Source organism: Hordeum vulgare, unplaced genomic scaffold (genome assembly GCF_904849725.1).
Source record: "Hordeum vulgare subsp. vulgare unplaced genomic scaffold, MorexV3_pseudomolecules_assembly, whole genome shotgun sequence".
In the NCBI taxonomy this organism is placed as follows: Eukaryota; Viridiplantae; Streptophyta; class Magnoliopsida; order Poales; family Poaceae; genus Hordeum; species Hordeum vulgare.
This window is the reverse complement of record NW_025422625.1, coordinates 45,001-60,000: the sequence shown is the minus strand read 5'-3', so window position 1 is coordinate 60,000 and position 15,000 is coordinate 45,001. Positions and strand designations below refer to the sequence as shown.

At 32.4% G+C, this 15,000-nt stretch overlaps 2 protein-coding genes and 1 non-coding gene across 3 annotated transcripts in view; 2 read left to right on the top strand and 1 right to left on the bottom strand.

Moving 5' to 3' along the window:
* The window catches only part of LOC123421457 (NAD(P)H-quinone oxidoreductase subunit 1, chloroplastic-like), a 6,911-nt gene extending 2,754 nt beyond the window's left edge, over positions 1 to 4,157 (top strand). Inside the window, exons 1-2 of the mRNA XM_045107545.1 lie at positions 1 to 698; positions 3,259 to 4,157. The exon at positions 1 to 698 is cut by the window's left edge and continues 2,754 nt beyond it. Of these exons, the coding sequence (XP_044963480.1) occupies positions 493 to 698; positions 3,259 to 3,796 (744 nt within the window). The 5' untranslated portion in view covers positions 1 to 492 and the 3' untranslated portion in view covers positions 3,797 to 4,157. The remainder of the gene's footprint in view (positions 699 to 3,258) is intronic.
* Positions 692 to 2,368, top strand: LOC123421456 (NAD(P)H-quinone oxidoreductase subunit 1, chloroplastic). Its single transcript, XM_045107543.1, has one exon. It carries the CDS (start codon positions 1,676 to 1,678, stop codon positions 2,237 to 2,239), a length of 564 nt encoding a protein of 187 aa, XP_044963478.1. The 5' UTR covers positions 692 to 1,675; the 3' UTR covers positions 2,240 to 2,368.
* Positions 4,158 to 9,297: 5,140 nt separating the features above from the next.
* Positions 9,298 to 9,377, bottom strand: TRNAL-UAG. Its single transcript has one exon. It is a non-coding gene; the product is annotated as a tRNA-Leu (tRNA).
* Between the last annotated feature and the right edge of the window lie 5,623 nt (positions 9,378 to 15,000).

The window sequence follows — 15,000 nt, the reverse complement described above, 5'->3', positions numbered from 1 at the left end:
TGTGTGTGTACGAGATTAGAATAACTTCAAAATAACTGACATAATTTTTTATTTTTCCTGATCAGAAAAATACATGAAAAAGAAAGGAGGTAGAAAAATTTTAGGATTTATGGTTAAAGAAGAAAAAGAAGAAAACAGGGGTTCTGTTGAATTTCAAGTATTCAGTTTCACCAATAAGATACGGAGACTTGCTTCACATTTGGAATTACACAAAAAAGATTTTTCATCGGAAAGAGGTCTACGAAGACTTTTGGGAAAACGTCGACGTTTGCTGGCTTATTTGGCAAAGAAAAATAGAGTACGTTATAAGAAATTAATCGGTCAGTTGAATATTCGGGAGCAGTAATTTAATCCTTCAAATTTTTTTCTTGTTTTATTATTTTTTTAGTAGTCTTTATAGTAGTCTTAGATTTTTCATTTTGATGAGCCTCACTTTGAGGAATTCATGGAATAATCCATTTTCATGGAATAATGAATTAAGGAAGAAAGGATATGAGTCTACCGCTTACAAAAAAAGATCTCATGATAGTCAATATGGGCCCTCAACACCCATCAATGCATGGTGTTCTTCGACTGATCGTTACTCTTGATGGTGAGGATGTTATTGATTGTGAACCCATATTAGGGTATTTACACAGAGGAATGGAAAAAATCGCGGAAAACCGAACGATTATACAATACTTACCTTATGTAACAAGGTGGGATTATTTAGCTACTATGTTTACAGAAGCAATAACAGTAAATGCACCAGAATTCTTGGAGAATATTCAAATACCACAAAGAGCCAGCTATATTAGGGTAATTATGTTAGAGTTAAGCCGTATAGCTTCTCACTTGCTATGGCTTGGACCTTTTATGGCGGATCTCGGCGCACAGACTCCTTTTTTCTACATTTTTAGAGAGAGAGAATTAATATATGATCTATTTGAAGCTGCTACAGGTATGCGAATGATGCACAATTACTTCCGCATCGGAGGAGTAGCCGCCGATCTACCTTATGGATGGATCGATAAATGTTTAGATTTCTGTGATTATTTTTTACGCGGAGTTGTTGAATATCAACAACTTATTACACAGAATCCCATTTTTTTAGAGCGAGTTGAAGGAGTAGGTTTTATTAGCGGAGAAGAAGCAGTAAATTGGGGCTTATCGGGACCTATGTTACGAGCTTCTGGAATACAATGGGATCTTCGTAAAGTGGATCCTTATGAGTCTTACAACCAATTTGATTGGAAAGTCCAATGGCAAAAAGAAGGCGATTCATTAGCTCGCTATTTAGTACGAGTTGGTGAAATGAGCGAATCCATCAAAATAATTCAACAAGCTATAGAAAAAATTCCTGGAGGACCTTATGAGAATTTAGAAGTCCGACGCTTTAAGAAAGAAAAGAATTCTGAATGGAATGATTTTGAGTATAAATTTCTTGGTAAAAAACCTTCCCCCAATTTTGAATTGTCAAGGCAAGAGCTTTATGTAAGAGTGGAAGCCCCAAAAGGTGAATTAGGGATTTATCTAGTAGGAGATGATAGCCTTTTTCCCTGGAGATGGAAAATCCGTCCACCCGGTTTTATTAATTTGCAAATTCTTCCTCAACTAGTTAAAAAAATGAAATTGGCTGATATCATGACGATATTAGGTAGTATAGATATCATTATGGGGGAAGTTGATCGTTGAAATGATAATAGATAGGGTAGAGGTAGAAACTATCAATTCTTTTTCGAAATCGGAATTATTAAAAGAAGTCTATGGACTGATATCGATTCTACCCATTTTGACCCTCCTTTTAGGAATTACAATAGAGGTACTCGTAATTGTGTGGTTAGAAAGAGAAATATCTGCGTCGATACAACAACGTATTGGTCCTGAATATGCTGGCCCCCTGGGCCTGCTTCAAGCTATAGCAGATGGGACTAAACTACTTTTTAAAGAAGATATTCTGCCATCGCGAGGAGATATTTCTTTATTTAGCATTGGACCTTCTATAGCAGTCATATCAGTTTTATTAAGTTTTTTAGTTATCCCTTTGGGATATCATTTTGTTTTAGCCGATCTTAGTATTGGTGTTTTTTTATGGATTGCCATTTCAAGTATAGCTCCTATTGGTCTTCTTATGGCAGGATATAGCTCAAATAATAAATATTCTTTTTCAGGCGGTCTACGAGCTGCTGCTCAATCCATTAGTTATGAAATACCATTAACTTTTTGTGTGCTAGCAATATCTCTACGTGTGATTCGTTAAAATAGGATCTTTTTCCTATAAAATCCATTAACTATTTATATTCCTTTTCTTATTTAGTATTTGGGTTGGTAAGTTAAACTAGATAGCTATATGAGTGAAATAAAACAGCTTCTAAATTTGTAGTAAAAAGAAAAAAATCTCATTTTCTACGTACAAGAAAAAAGTGGAAGTAAACATAAAGAGTGTAAACTCTTTATCCCAAGGTTGATATTTTTTAATTACTCATCATATCTTGAAGCGGGCAAGAATAAAGGATTCACAATATGGAATTCCATTATTAGAATACTCCTAGTTATTACTATAACTTAAAAATTCATAAGAAGAATCCACCAAAAGTTAGTGAAGGGTTAGGAACACTAAAGTACATAAAGGATTAGTAATGGAAAATCTAAAACATTAGAGATTTTTTCCCGTAAAAGGAATCATAATAAGGACTTGCAATTTGTAGAAATTATCAAGTAGTACTTTCTTCGGATTCCGATCCAGAGTATGTTCCCATTCACTTGTTAAGGAAATGGCTATCAAGAACGAATTAACCCTTTATCCATTTTTTCTTTTTAAATACCCCCTTCCCGGGGGAAAGAAGAATAGTAAAAAAGATATGGAGTGCACTAGAAAAAATTTGCATTATTTCCTTCCTCTATTCATGCAGAATTGCTCATGAACTAATACTCCACTCTTTCCATTTATTAATTGAATTCCTATAACAAAACAAGTACCAAGTGTTTTATTCCAAGATTAAGTTATTACTGAACAAAGAAAAATTTGGAATATATTATAAAGGATGAGATCAATTCAGAAGCGCTTTTTCTTATTCTAGCAGACGGAATTCCTTTGGTCTAATTTAGGACTTTCAAATCTATTTTATTTTACCTAATTCTATCTATGCCCCAGGGGCTAGGAACAGAACAAAACAGTCCTTTCCTTTTTCTGATCATAGAGAAGCCGTATGAAGCTAAGGTTTCATGTACGGTTTTGAAATAGCGGTGGGAACTGTGATGTTATCATCGACTATGATTATCTAACAGTTCAAGTACAGTTGATATAGTTGAAGCACAGTCAAAATATGGTTTTTTTGGATGGAATATTTGGCGTCAGCCTATAGGCTTTCTGGTTTTTTTAATTTCTTCTTTGGCAGAATGTGAAAGATTACCCTTTGATTTACCAGAAGCAGAGGAAGAATTAGTAGCAGGTTACCAAACTGAATATTCCGGTATCAAATATGGTTTATTTTATCTTGTTTCTTACCTAAATTTATTAGTTTCTTCTTTATTTGTAACAGTTCTCTACTTGGGCGGGTGGAATTTCTCTATTCCCTATATATCCTTTTTTGATTTTTTCCAAATGAATAAAGCAGTTGGAATTTTGGAAATGACAATGGGTATATTTATTACATTAACTAAAGCTTATTTATTTCTCTTCATTTCTATCACAATAAGATGGACTTTACCAAGGATGAGAATGGATCAGTTATTAAATCTTGGATGGAAATTTCTTTTACCTATTTCCCTGGGCAATCTATTATTAACAACCTCTTCTCAACTTGTTTCACTATAAATAAGATAATACAATAATAGATAGTAAGAATATTTTCAACACAAAAGCTCTCCCAAACAAGAGAAAGAAACATATCTTTTTCATAGATATTTAGAATGAATATGTTCCCTATGGTAACTGGGTTCATGAGTTATGGTCAACAAACAATACGTGCTACAAGGTACATAGGTCAAAGTTTCATAACTACCTTATCCCACACAAATCGTTTACCTATAACGATTCACTACCCTTATGAAAAATCAATTACACCAGAGCGTTTCCGAGGGCGAATCCACTTTGAATTTGATAAATGTATTGCTTGTGAAGTATGTGTTCGCGTATGTCCGATAGATCTACCCGTTGTGGATTGGAGATTTGAAAAGGATATAAAAAGAAAACAATTGCTTAATTATAGTATTGATTTCGGAGTTTGTATATTTTGTGGCAATTGTGTTGAGTACTGTCCAACAAGCTGTTTATCAATGACTGAAGAATATGAACTTTCTACCTATGATCGTCATGAATTGAATTACAATCAAATTGCTTTAAGTCGGTTACCAATCTCCATAATGGGAGATTACACAATTCAAACAATTAGGAATTCGTCTGAAAGTAAAATAAACGAAGAAAAATCTTCGAATTCAAGAACGATTACTGATTACTAAACTTTGATTTTGTCTTTTTGTTATAAAAATCTACTAATTCTTTATTAAACTATAAAGAAAAACGAATAACTACTGCTTATTGGAAATTTTTTCTTATTTTAAATCAGACTAGATTTTGATGATAATATAGTTTATAACTATACAGTTTATACACAAAAAATACCCTAATCCCTTTTTCCTTCCTCGAATCCTTTAGTTTTAGTCAGTTCATGAAAAATTTTATACTATTAATTTCTTTTTATCCATAATGGATTTACCTGGACCAATACATGAGATTCTTATGCTATTTGGGGGATTTATTCTTCTACTAGGGGGTCTAGGAGTAGTATTACTTACCAACCCCATTTATTCTGCCTTTTCGCTGGGATTAGTTCTTGTTTGTATATCCTTATTCTATTTTTTATTAAATTCCTACTTTGTAGCTGTCGCACAACTTCTTATTTATGTGGGAGCCATAAATGTCTTGATCATATTCGCTGTAATGTTCGTAAATGGCTCAGAATGGTCTAAAGATAAGAATTATTGGACTATTGGAGATGGGTTCACTTCACTCGTTTGTATAACTTTTGTTTTTTCACTAATGACTACTATCCCAGATACGTCATGGTATGGAATTCTTTGGACTACAAGATCAAACCAAATAGTAGAACAGGGTCTCATAAATAATGTTCAACAAATTGGAATTCATTTAGCAACCGATTTTTATCTTCCGTTTGAACTCATTTCCATAATTCTTCTAGTTTCTTTAATAGGTGCAATTACTATGGCTCGGCAATAAGAAAACTTAGAAAAAGTAAAAATTATAAGAATTGCAAATCTAAAATAAATAACTAAAGAATCACAATTTTGATTTAGTAAAACCCATCTACTGCCAACAAATACCTCCTTTCTTTTCTCTTTTGTTGTGTAATTGTTCTATTGTAATTAATTGAATCGGTTCAATTCTTTGCCCTCATATTGAAATGAATCGAGATTGATAAGGAGTTAGTTAATGATGTTTGAGCATGTACTTTTTTTGAGTGTCTATTTATTTTCGATTGGTATCTATGGATTGATCACAAGCCGAAACATGGTTAGAGCTCTAATATGTCTTGAACTTATACTGAATTCAATTAATCTAAATCTCGTAACATTTTCTGATCTATTTGATAGTCGCCAATTAAAAGGAGATATTTTCGCCATTTTTGTTATAGCCCTTGCCGCTGCTGAAGCCGCTATTGGACTATCCATTCTTTCTTCCATCCATCGTAATAGGAAATCCACTCGTATCAATCAATCTAATTTATTGAATAATTAGACTTTTTAATAATTAGACATAAAATCCTCTAAACAAAGGCGCACATATTAAAATAATATAGAAATCCATACTATTTTCTTAGTATTATTTGAGAATATCCTTTTTTTTTTAGTAAGTAGGTTATTGCATAGTATTCTTTTTCACTTAAATGAATTTTTGTATTTGTAATTCATTGATATTGCAATATTCAAATTGCAATAATTTATATTGAAAAGACGATAGCCAATAAAATAAATTGGCTAATTCGAAATCGTCTGTACAATTTGTAAAATTCTTTCTTATTGTTGAAGTCCAAAATTCAAGTCTCTTGGCTCTTTTCACGCTTTCTCACAAACGGATTAAAAAATAGATTTTTAATTTTGAAGTTTGGATAAACCATTGCTTCGTCTGGTGTCTACAATACATATGACTCATATAGTACTAATTTTCTTTTTACCAGATCGAAAAATTTTATGTTGAAAAGAAAAATTTATAGATCCAATGTCACATTCCGTAAAAATTTATGATACATGTATAGGATGCACTCAATGTGTACGAGCTTGTCCAACAGATGTATTAGAAATGATACCCTGGGATGGATGTAAAGCCAAGCAAATTGCTTCCGCGCCGAGAACCGAAGATTGTGTGGGTTGTAAGAGATGTGAATCTGCCTGCCCGACAGATTTTTTAAGTGTCCGCGTTTATTTAGGGCCTGAAACAACCCGTAGCATGGCTCTATCTTATTGATACGTTACAAAAACAAAAAACTTCATTTGAATCGTCTGATTCCTCTTTACCGAAGAAGCCTGTGCTCGAAATAATCGAGCACGGGCTTTTCTGGTCAAAACGTATCTTGTCTTTATCACTTTATCATGAGTTATTTTCCTTGGTTAACAATACTTGTTGTTTTGCCGATATTTGCCGGTTCATTAATTTTCTTTTTACCTCATAAGGGAAACAAAATCGTTAGGTGGTATACTATATCTATTTGTTTATTAGAATTCCTTCTAATGACTTATGCGTTCTGTTATCATTTCCAACTGGAGGATCCCTTAATTCAATTAAAGGAGGATTATAAATGGATAGATGTCTTCGATTTCCATTGGAGATTGGGAATCGATGGACTTTCATTAGGATCCATTTTATTGACAGGATTTATCACTACTTTAGCTACTTTAGCAGCTTGGCCAATTACACGGAATTCGCGATTATTCTATTTCCTGATGCTCGCAATGTATAGTGGTCAAATAGGATTATTTTCTTCGCGAGACCTTTTACTTTTTTTTATCATGTGGGAGTTAGAATTAATTCCTGTTTACTTACTTTTATCCATGTGGGGGGGAAAGAGGCGTCTATATTCAGCTACAAAGTTTATTTTGTATACTGCAGGCGGTTCTATTTTTTTCTTAATCGGAGTTCTGGGTATGGGCTTATACGGTTCCAACGAACCAGGATTAGATTTGGAAAGATTAATTAATCAATCATACCCCGCAACCTTGGAAATACTTTTATATTTTGGCTTCCTTATTGCTTATGCTGTCAAATTGCCGATTATACCCCTACATACGTGGTTACCAGATACCCATGGGGAAGCACATTATAGTACATGTATGCTTTTAGCGGGAATATTATTAAAGATGGGAGCATATGGATTGATTCGGATCAACATGGAATTGTTACCTCATGCTCATTATCTATTTTCGCCCTGGTTAGTAATAATAGGAGCTATCCAAATAATCTATGCAGCTTCAACTTCTCTTGGTCAACGAAATTTCAAAAAAAGAATAGCTTATTCCTCTGTATCTCACATGGGTTTCATAATTATAGGAATTGGTTCCATAACCAACATTGGACTCAATGGAGCTATTTTACAAATATTATCCCATGGATTTATTGGTGCTACACTTTTTTTCTTGGCAGGAACCGCTTCTGATAGAATGCGTCTTGTTTATCTCGAAGAACTGGGAGGAATATCTATCCCAATGCCTAAAATTTTTACCATGTTTAGTAGCTTTTCAATGGCTTCTCTTGCCTTACCAGGAATGAGTGGTTTTGTCGCAGAATTAGTAGTATTTTTTGGACTAATTACTAGTCCAAAATTTTTGTTAATGCCAAAAGCACTAATTACTTTTGTAATGGCAATTGGAATGATATTAACTCCTATTTATTTATTATCTATGTTACGCCAGATGTTCTATGGATACAAGCTATTTAATGTTCCAAACGCAAATTTTGTGGATTCTGGACCACGAGAACTCTTTATTTTAATCTGTATCTTTTTACCAGTAATAGGAATTGGTATTTATCCAGATTTTGTTCTCTCCCTATCCGTTGACAGGGTAGAGGCTCTCTTATCCAATTATTATCCTAAATAGGTTTGGTTTTTTTTACTAGTCTGCTCTATTAATGCAGAAATAAGTAAAAAAGTATAATTAGATCTATCTCGAATTTTTGAGAACCCTTTGAGAAGGCGCTCAAGGGGTTCTCAAATAAAATATAAAAGTAAAAACGTTCATTTCATGAACGTTTTTTTTTATGTAATCATTTAGGTGTTAATGTAAACGAACCATAACTATGTAAACCTATTCCTAATAGATTGATACCAAAATAACAAATCCAAATTATAAGAAATCCTATCGAAGCTATAAGTGCAGAATTCGTACCCTTCCAATTTGGATTTGTTCTACTATGTAAATAAATTGCGAATATGGTCCAAGTAATAAATGCCCAAGTTTCCTTAGGATCCCAATTCCAATAGGATCCCCAGGCCTCATTAGCCCATACTGCTCCACAAAGAATACCTATGGTTAAAAGGGTAAATCCTAGGCTAATGATACGATAACTCCAAGAATCCAAACGCTCCGTTAATTGATATTTGTAATAATTTGGAAATGAAGGGACAGGGGCGCTTTTTAAAGCACTTCTTTTTGCATAAAAAAATGCAATCTCACTAAAGAAAAATGTTTTATTTAAAACATTTTTTTTCTTTTTAGAAAAGAAATGGAAATTATTTCGAAATCTAATGATTAGAATAGCGGCAGATAATAAGGATCCGCACAAAAGAGTTGCATAACTTAATAACATCATACTGACATGCATCATTAACCACTGAGATTGTAGAGCAGGTACTAGTATCGTGGATTGATGCATTTCAGTTAAAAGACCCGACGTGGCAAAGCCTTGCGTTAAAATAGTACTTGGCGTAGTTATTGTGCTTAAATCATTTTTAGAGTTCTGTATTTTAGGAATGGTATGAAGAATATACAGAGCCCATGAAAGGAAGATCAATGACTCATATAAATTACTTAATGGAAAATGTCCCGAAGAAACCCAACGAGAAACTAAGAATCCTGTTATAGAGAAAAAAGTAACTATCATTCCTTTTTCTGACGAATCACGTAATCTCCCAAGTTCACGAACTAATAAGGTTATCAAATGAATCGTAATCACAATTGAAATCGTTGAGAAAGAGATATGAGTTAGTATATGTTCTAAAGTTGCAAATAGCATAAGGGGAAGGTCCCATTACAAAATTGTAAATTTCGAATTGATTTCTAATCTATTGTATTCCTTTTCAAGAATGCCGCCACTCGGATTCGAACCGAGATGCTTGAGCACTGCTTCCTAAGAGCAGCGTGTCTACCAATTTCACCATGGCGGCTAACTTCAAATAATAGGTAACTTAAAAGAATAATAGCTATTATCTCGGGAATCGTCGATATTGGGAAAGTCCATAAAATTTAGGAACATTAGAGTTTTCATTAAAATGGACTTCGTTTGGTAGTATCGTTTCCATTTTTTTTTTACAATAAACTCTTGCTTTGCCCAATAGAAACACTGGTTGAAAGAGTTGGAACTTCTTTTTTCTAACTTGCAATTATAGATATAGAACTAATTTTTTCTAATTAATTTATCGTTTAAATTTTGAAAATTCTTTCAATACAATGAAAAAAATCCAAAAGGGTTTCTATTTAATGATGAAATTAAAATGGATAAATAGAAAAGGCTTTTTGGATTTTTGAAAAATTTCTAGAATGAAAGTCTTTATGCTCTTATTAATAAGATTTACTAACCTTATGATTTTGGATAAGATAGGTGGAAGTTGTAAGTCCTATTGTAAGAATACTCCACTTTTCATAATTTTCATAATAAAATATGAGCATTCTATTATGAAAATTATGAAAAGTTCATTGATAGGAAAAGAATACTTAGCACACAGTATACCAAACAAAACTTTTTTTTATTGTATATATAAGAGGGGTTTGTTATAAGAATATTGTACCGAAGTAATTCGACACATAAAAGTACATTCAAAGAAGAATCCAAATTATTAAATAATTGGAATTCTTTTTTGAAAAATCAATTCATATTATTCCAAAATCTTATTATTTGTTTGTTTGTTGCCCAGAAAAACCCTTTGGTTTTGGATGCTCATTACCACTGGAAAATGATCTTGATTTTACTAAAGAATAAGATTGTACTATGGAAAAATAAGTCTTTTTCTTCCAAATATTTTTACGAATACGCTTTTTTGACATTGAAGTACGTTTTTTTGGAACTGCCATTCAAAAAGGAAATTACTTTTTTCTAGTTGTATGTGAAAGACATCTATTGCTGCAAATCAATCCTTCTTTCTTGTTTTTATTAGTATTTATACTTAGATACTGAAAGATACTGAAATTGTGAATTATTTTTTACTTCATTTTGTCTAATGCGGATAAGACAAGAATTTTTAAACATTTTTTCTGTATATATTTTATACTTTGTTTTAATAATATAGAATATATAGAAGGGTTTCCCATTTATATCTATTTATATATCAAGTATACTCCATATATAGATATATGGTATGGAAGCCTATCCCCCGGGGGGATAAAAAGAAGGGAAAATTCAAATAGTTAATTAAGCTCAGAATGATATTGTATTGTATTCCATAAAGGAAAGGAATTCTAATCAAAACAAAAAATACTGAGTCTCTTAAACAAGACATTCTAAAACTTAGGTAATTTATAGTCATAAGGACTATTCGATAATTTCTTATAAACATAGATTTTCATTGGAATTCACTCAATCAGTTATGGAACAAGAGAGCTGTTTCATCTTTGTTTTAAAGAAATATAAAAATGAATAGAAAGTAAAAAGTAAAACGATTCCTTTTTTTTTTTTTGTAAATATCTTTATTTAGATAATAACTAGGTAACGAAGTTATTTGATTAACTTTTTGAATTTAACCAACTAAACCCATTCTTCATTTTTTATTATTTCAATGAGATAAATTTTTAAAAAATGAAGAATTCCAGTATTTTTTCTTATTCTTTTTATTTATTCTTTCAGAAAGAGATAAGAGTTGGTTTGGTGAATCGGAAACAATTTTATAGAAAAATTGAAGTAAAAATCGCAATTTCTTTTCTTATGGAACATACATATCAATATGCATGGGTAATCCCTCTTCTCCCACTTCCAGTTATTATGTCAATGGGATTTGGCCTTATTCTTATTCCGACAGCAACAAAAAATCTTCGTCGCATATGGGCTTTTCCTAGTGTTTTACTCTTAAGTATAGCTATGGTATTCTCAGTTCAACTGTCTATTCAACAAATAAATGGAAGTTCTATCTATCAATATCTATGGTCTTGGACCGTCAATAATGATTTTTCTTTAGAATTTGGATACTTGATTGACCCACTTACTTCTATTATGTTAATACTAATTACTACTGTAGGAATCCTGGTTCTTATTTATAGTGATGGTTATATGTCTCACGATGAAGGATATTTGAGATTTTTTGTTTATATAAGTTTTTTCAATACTTCTATGTTGGGATTGGTTACTAGCTCCAATTTGATACAAATTTATTTTTTTTGGGAACTCGTGGGAATGTGTTCTTATTTATTGATAGGCTTTTGGTTTACACGACCAATCGCAGCGAGTGCTTGTCAAAAAGCTTTTGTAACTAATCGTGTAGGGGATTTTGGTCTATTATTAGGAATTTTAGGTTTTTTTTGGATAACAGGTAGTTTAGAGTTTAGGGATTTGTTCCAAATCGCTAATAACTGGATTCCTAATAATGGAATTAACTCTTTACTTACTACTTTGTGTGCTTTTTTATTATTCCTTGGTGCAGTTGCGAAATCCGCACAATTCCCTCTTCACGTATGGTTACCCGATGCTATGGAAGGACCCACTCCTATTTCGGCTCTTATACACGCAGCAACTATGGTTGCTGCGGGAATTTTTCTTCTAGCTCGACTTCTTCCTCTTTTCATATCTTTACCTTTGATAATGAGTTTTATTTCTTTAGTAGGTACAATAACACTATTCTTAGGAGCTACTTTAGCTCTTGCTCAGAGAGATATTAAAAGAAGCTTAGCCTATTCTACAATGTCTCAATTGGGTTATATGATGTTAGCTCTAGGTATAGGTTCTTATCAAGCTGCTTTATTCCATTTGATCACTCATGCTTATTCAAAAGCTTTATTGTTCTTGGGATCTGGATCCGTTATTCATTCAATGGAACCTCTTGTTGGGTATTCACCAGATAAAAGTCAAAATATGGTTCTTATGGGCGGTTTAAGAAAATACATTCCAATCACAAGAACTACTTTTTTATGGGGTACACTTTCTCTTTGTGGTATTCCACCTCTTGCTTGCTTCTGGTCCAAAGATGAAATCCTTAGTAATAGTTGGTTGTATTCGCCCTTTTTTGGAATAATAGCTTCCTTTACTGCAGGATTAACTGCCTTTTATATGTTTCGGATATATTTACTTACATTTGGTGGGTATTTGCGTGTTCATTTTCAAAATTACAGTAGCACTAAAGAGAGTTCCTTGTATTCAATATCCTTATGGGGAAAAAGGATACCCAAAGGAGTGAATAGGGATTTCGTTTTATCAACAACGAAGAGTGGAGTTTCTTTTTTTTCACAAAATATACCCAAAATTCAAGGTAATACAAGAAATAGGATAGGATCCTTTACTACGTCTTTTGGGGCTAAAAACACTTTTGCCTATCCGCATGAAACGGGAAATACTATGTTATTTCCTCTTCTTATATTACTACTTTTCACTTTGTTCATTGGATTCATAGGAATCTCTTTTGATAATGGAGGAATGGATAATGGAATAGCAGAGTTAACCATATTATCAAAGTGGTTAACTCCCTCAAAAAACTTTACCCAGGAAAGTTCTAATTCTTTTGTAAATTCATATGAATTTATTACTAATGCAATTTCTTCTGTAACTCTAGCTATCTTTGGTTTATTCATAGCATATATCTTCTATGGATCTGCTTATTCTTTTTTTCAGAATTTGGATTTAATAAACTCTTTTGTAAAAAGAAATCCTAAAAAAGAATTTTTGGATCAAGTAAAAAAAAATATATACAGTTGGTCATATAATCGTGGTTATATAGATATTTTCTATACTAGGGTCTTTACCCTCGGTATAAGAGGGTTAACCGAACTAACGGAGTTTTTTGATAAGGGTGTTATTGATGGAATTACCAATGGAGTGGGTCTTGCTAGTTTTTGTATAGGAGAAGAAATTAAATATGTAGGGGGAGGTCGAATCTCGTCTTATTTATTCTTTTTTTTATGTTATGTATCTGTGTTTTTATTCTTTTTTCTTTCTTAAGTTAAGGAATTCAAGTCTCTTGCAAAAATAACTATCCTACCCCTTTCTACAATCTCTCTATAATCCCACCTTGTTACATAAGGTAAGTATTGTATAATCGTTCGGTTTTCCGCGATTTTTTCCATTCCTCTGTGTAAATACCCTAATATGGGTTCACAATCAATAACATCCTCACCATCAAGAGTAACGATCAGTCGAAGAACACCATGCATTGATGGGTGTTGAGGGCCCATATTGACTATCATGAGATCTTTTTTTGTAAGCGGTAGACTCATATCCTTTCTTCCTTAATTCATTATTCCATGAAAATGGATTATTCCATGAATTCCTCAAAGTGAGGCTCATCAAAATGAAAAATCTAAGACTACTATAAAGACTACTAAAAAAATAATAAAACAAGAAAAAAATTTGAAGGATTAAATTACTGCTCCCGAATATTCAACTGACCGATTAATTTCTTATAACGTACTCTATTTTTCTTTGCCAAATAAGCCAGCAAACGTCGACGTTTTCCCAAAAGTCTTCGTAGACCTCTTTCCGATGAAAAATCTTTTTTGTGTAATTCCAAATGTGAAGCAAGTCTCCGTATCTTATTGGTGAAACTGAATACTTGAAATTCAACAGAACCCCTGTTTTCTTCTTTTTCTTCTTTAACCATAAATCCTAAAATTTTTCTACCTCCTTTCTTTTTCATGTATTTTTCTGATCAGGAAAAATAAAAAATTATGTCAGTTATTTTGAAGTTATTCTAATCTCGTACACACACAAATTTGCAATTATTCATCTACTACTGGAATTTGGATTTTTTTTATCGATGCAAATTGGATTTGGATAGAAGGGTACATTCTTTCTACTATTTTAGATAGAAGAAATGTTTCTTCTATCTAAATATAGTAGAAAGAATTTTGCTGATTTATTTATTGCTATATGCAATTTATGGAATTGATACACCATTTAATTGATATCATTTAGCAAAATGAAACACAGCATAGGCATCCATCTTTTGGCTCGAGAATTTCACGGGATAGAGATATGGTATAAGAAATAGACTATTAAGTAACTCTAAATGAATTGTGGATACATCTGTATCCTTAACATACTGAAACGATTGCCATTATTCGTATCAAACCAATAGCGATTCATACAAGCTAAATCTTCTAATCAATGGTGGGCCAATAATGAATTTTTTTGCATATGTATTAAGACGCTTGGCCTGATTTCGAAATTGTCCAGAGTTTTATATGTTGTTTTCATTGCAAAATGATGGGTCTCCTTCCATAACTTTCCAATTACGAGTACGAGAATTGAAAGACATAAATATTCTAAATTCTCTACGGCGTCTAGTAGATAGATAGAATATTTTCAGGAACAAGAAAATCAGAAGAATCTTTCTCTCTATTCACTATCATTCCGCGTCTTCGACTTCTATTAGTTTCTTTTCTTCTTTAATGCAATAGCTATAGTTTGATATAAGAATCCATTTCTCAAAGTAATGGAAACCATTCTCTTATAGGAAATGGTTCGAAAATCGCTATTCCACCTTTTAGGTATCGTGAAAAGTGATACCTGTGAAGATCGTGCATTTCAGTCAAATTCAGATCCGTTTTTCGAGTCCATGATATAATATAACCAAATTGGATAGATCTTCCACC

Bases quoted from the DNA above. Each gene is read 5' to 3' on its own strand.
- LOC123421456 (XM_045107543.1), top strand. From the start codon at position 1,676: ATGATAATAGATAGGGTAGAGGTAGAAACTATCAATTCTTTTTCGAAA.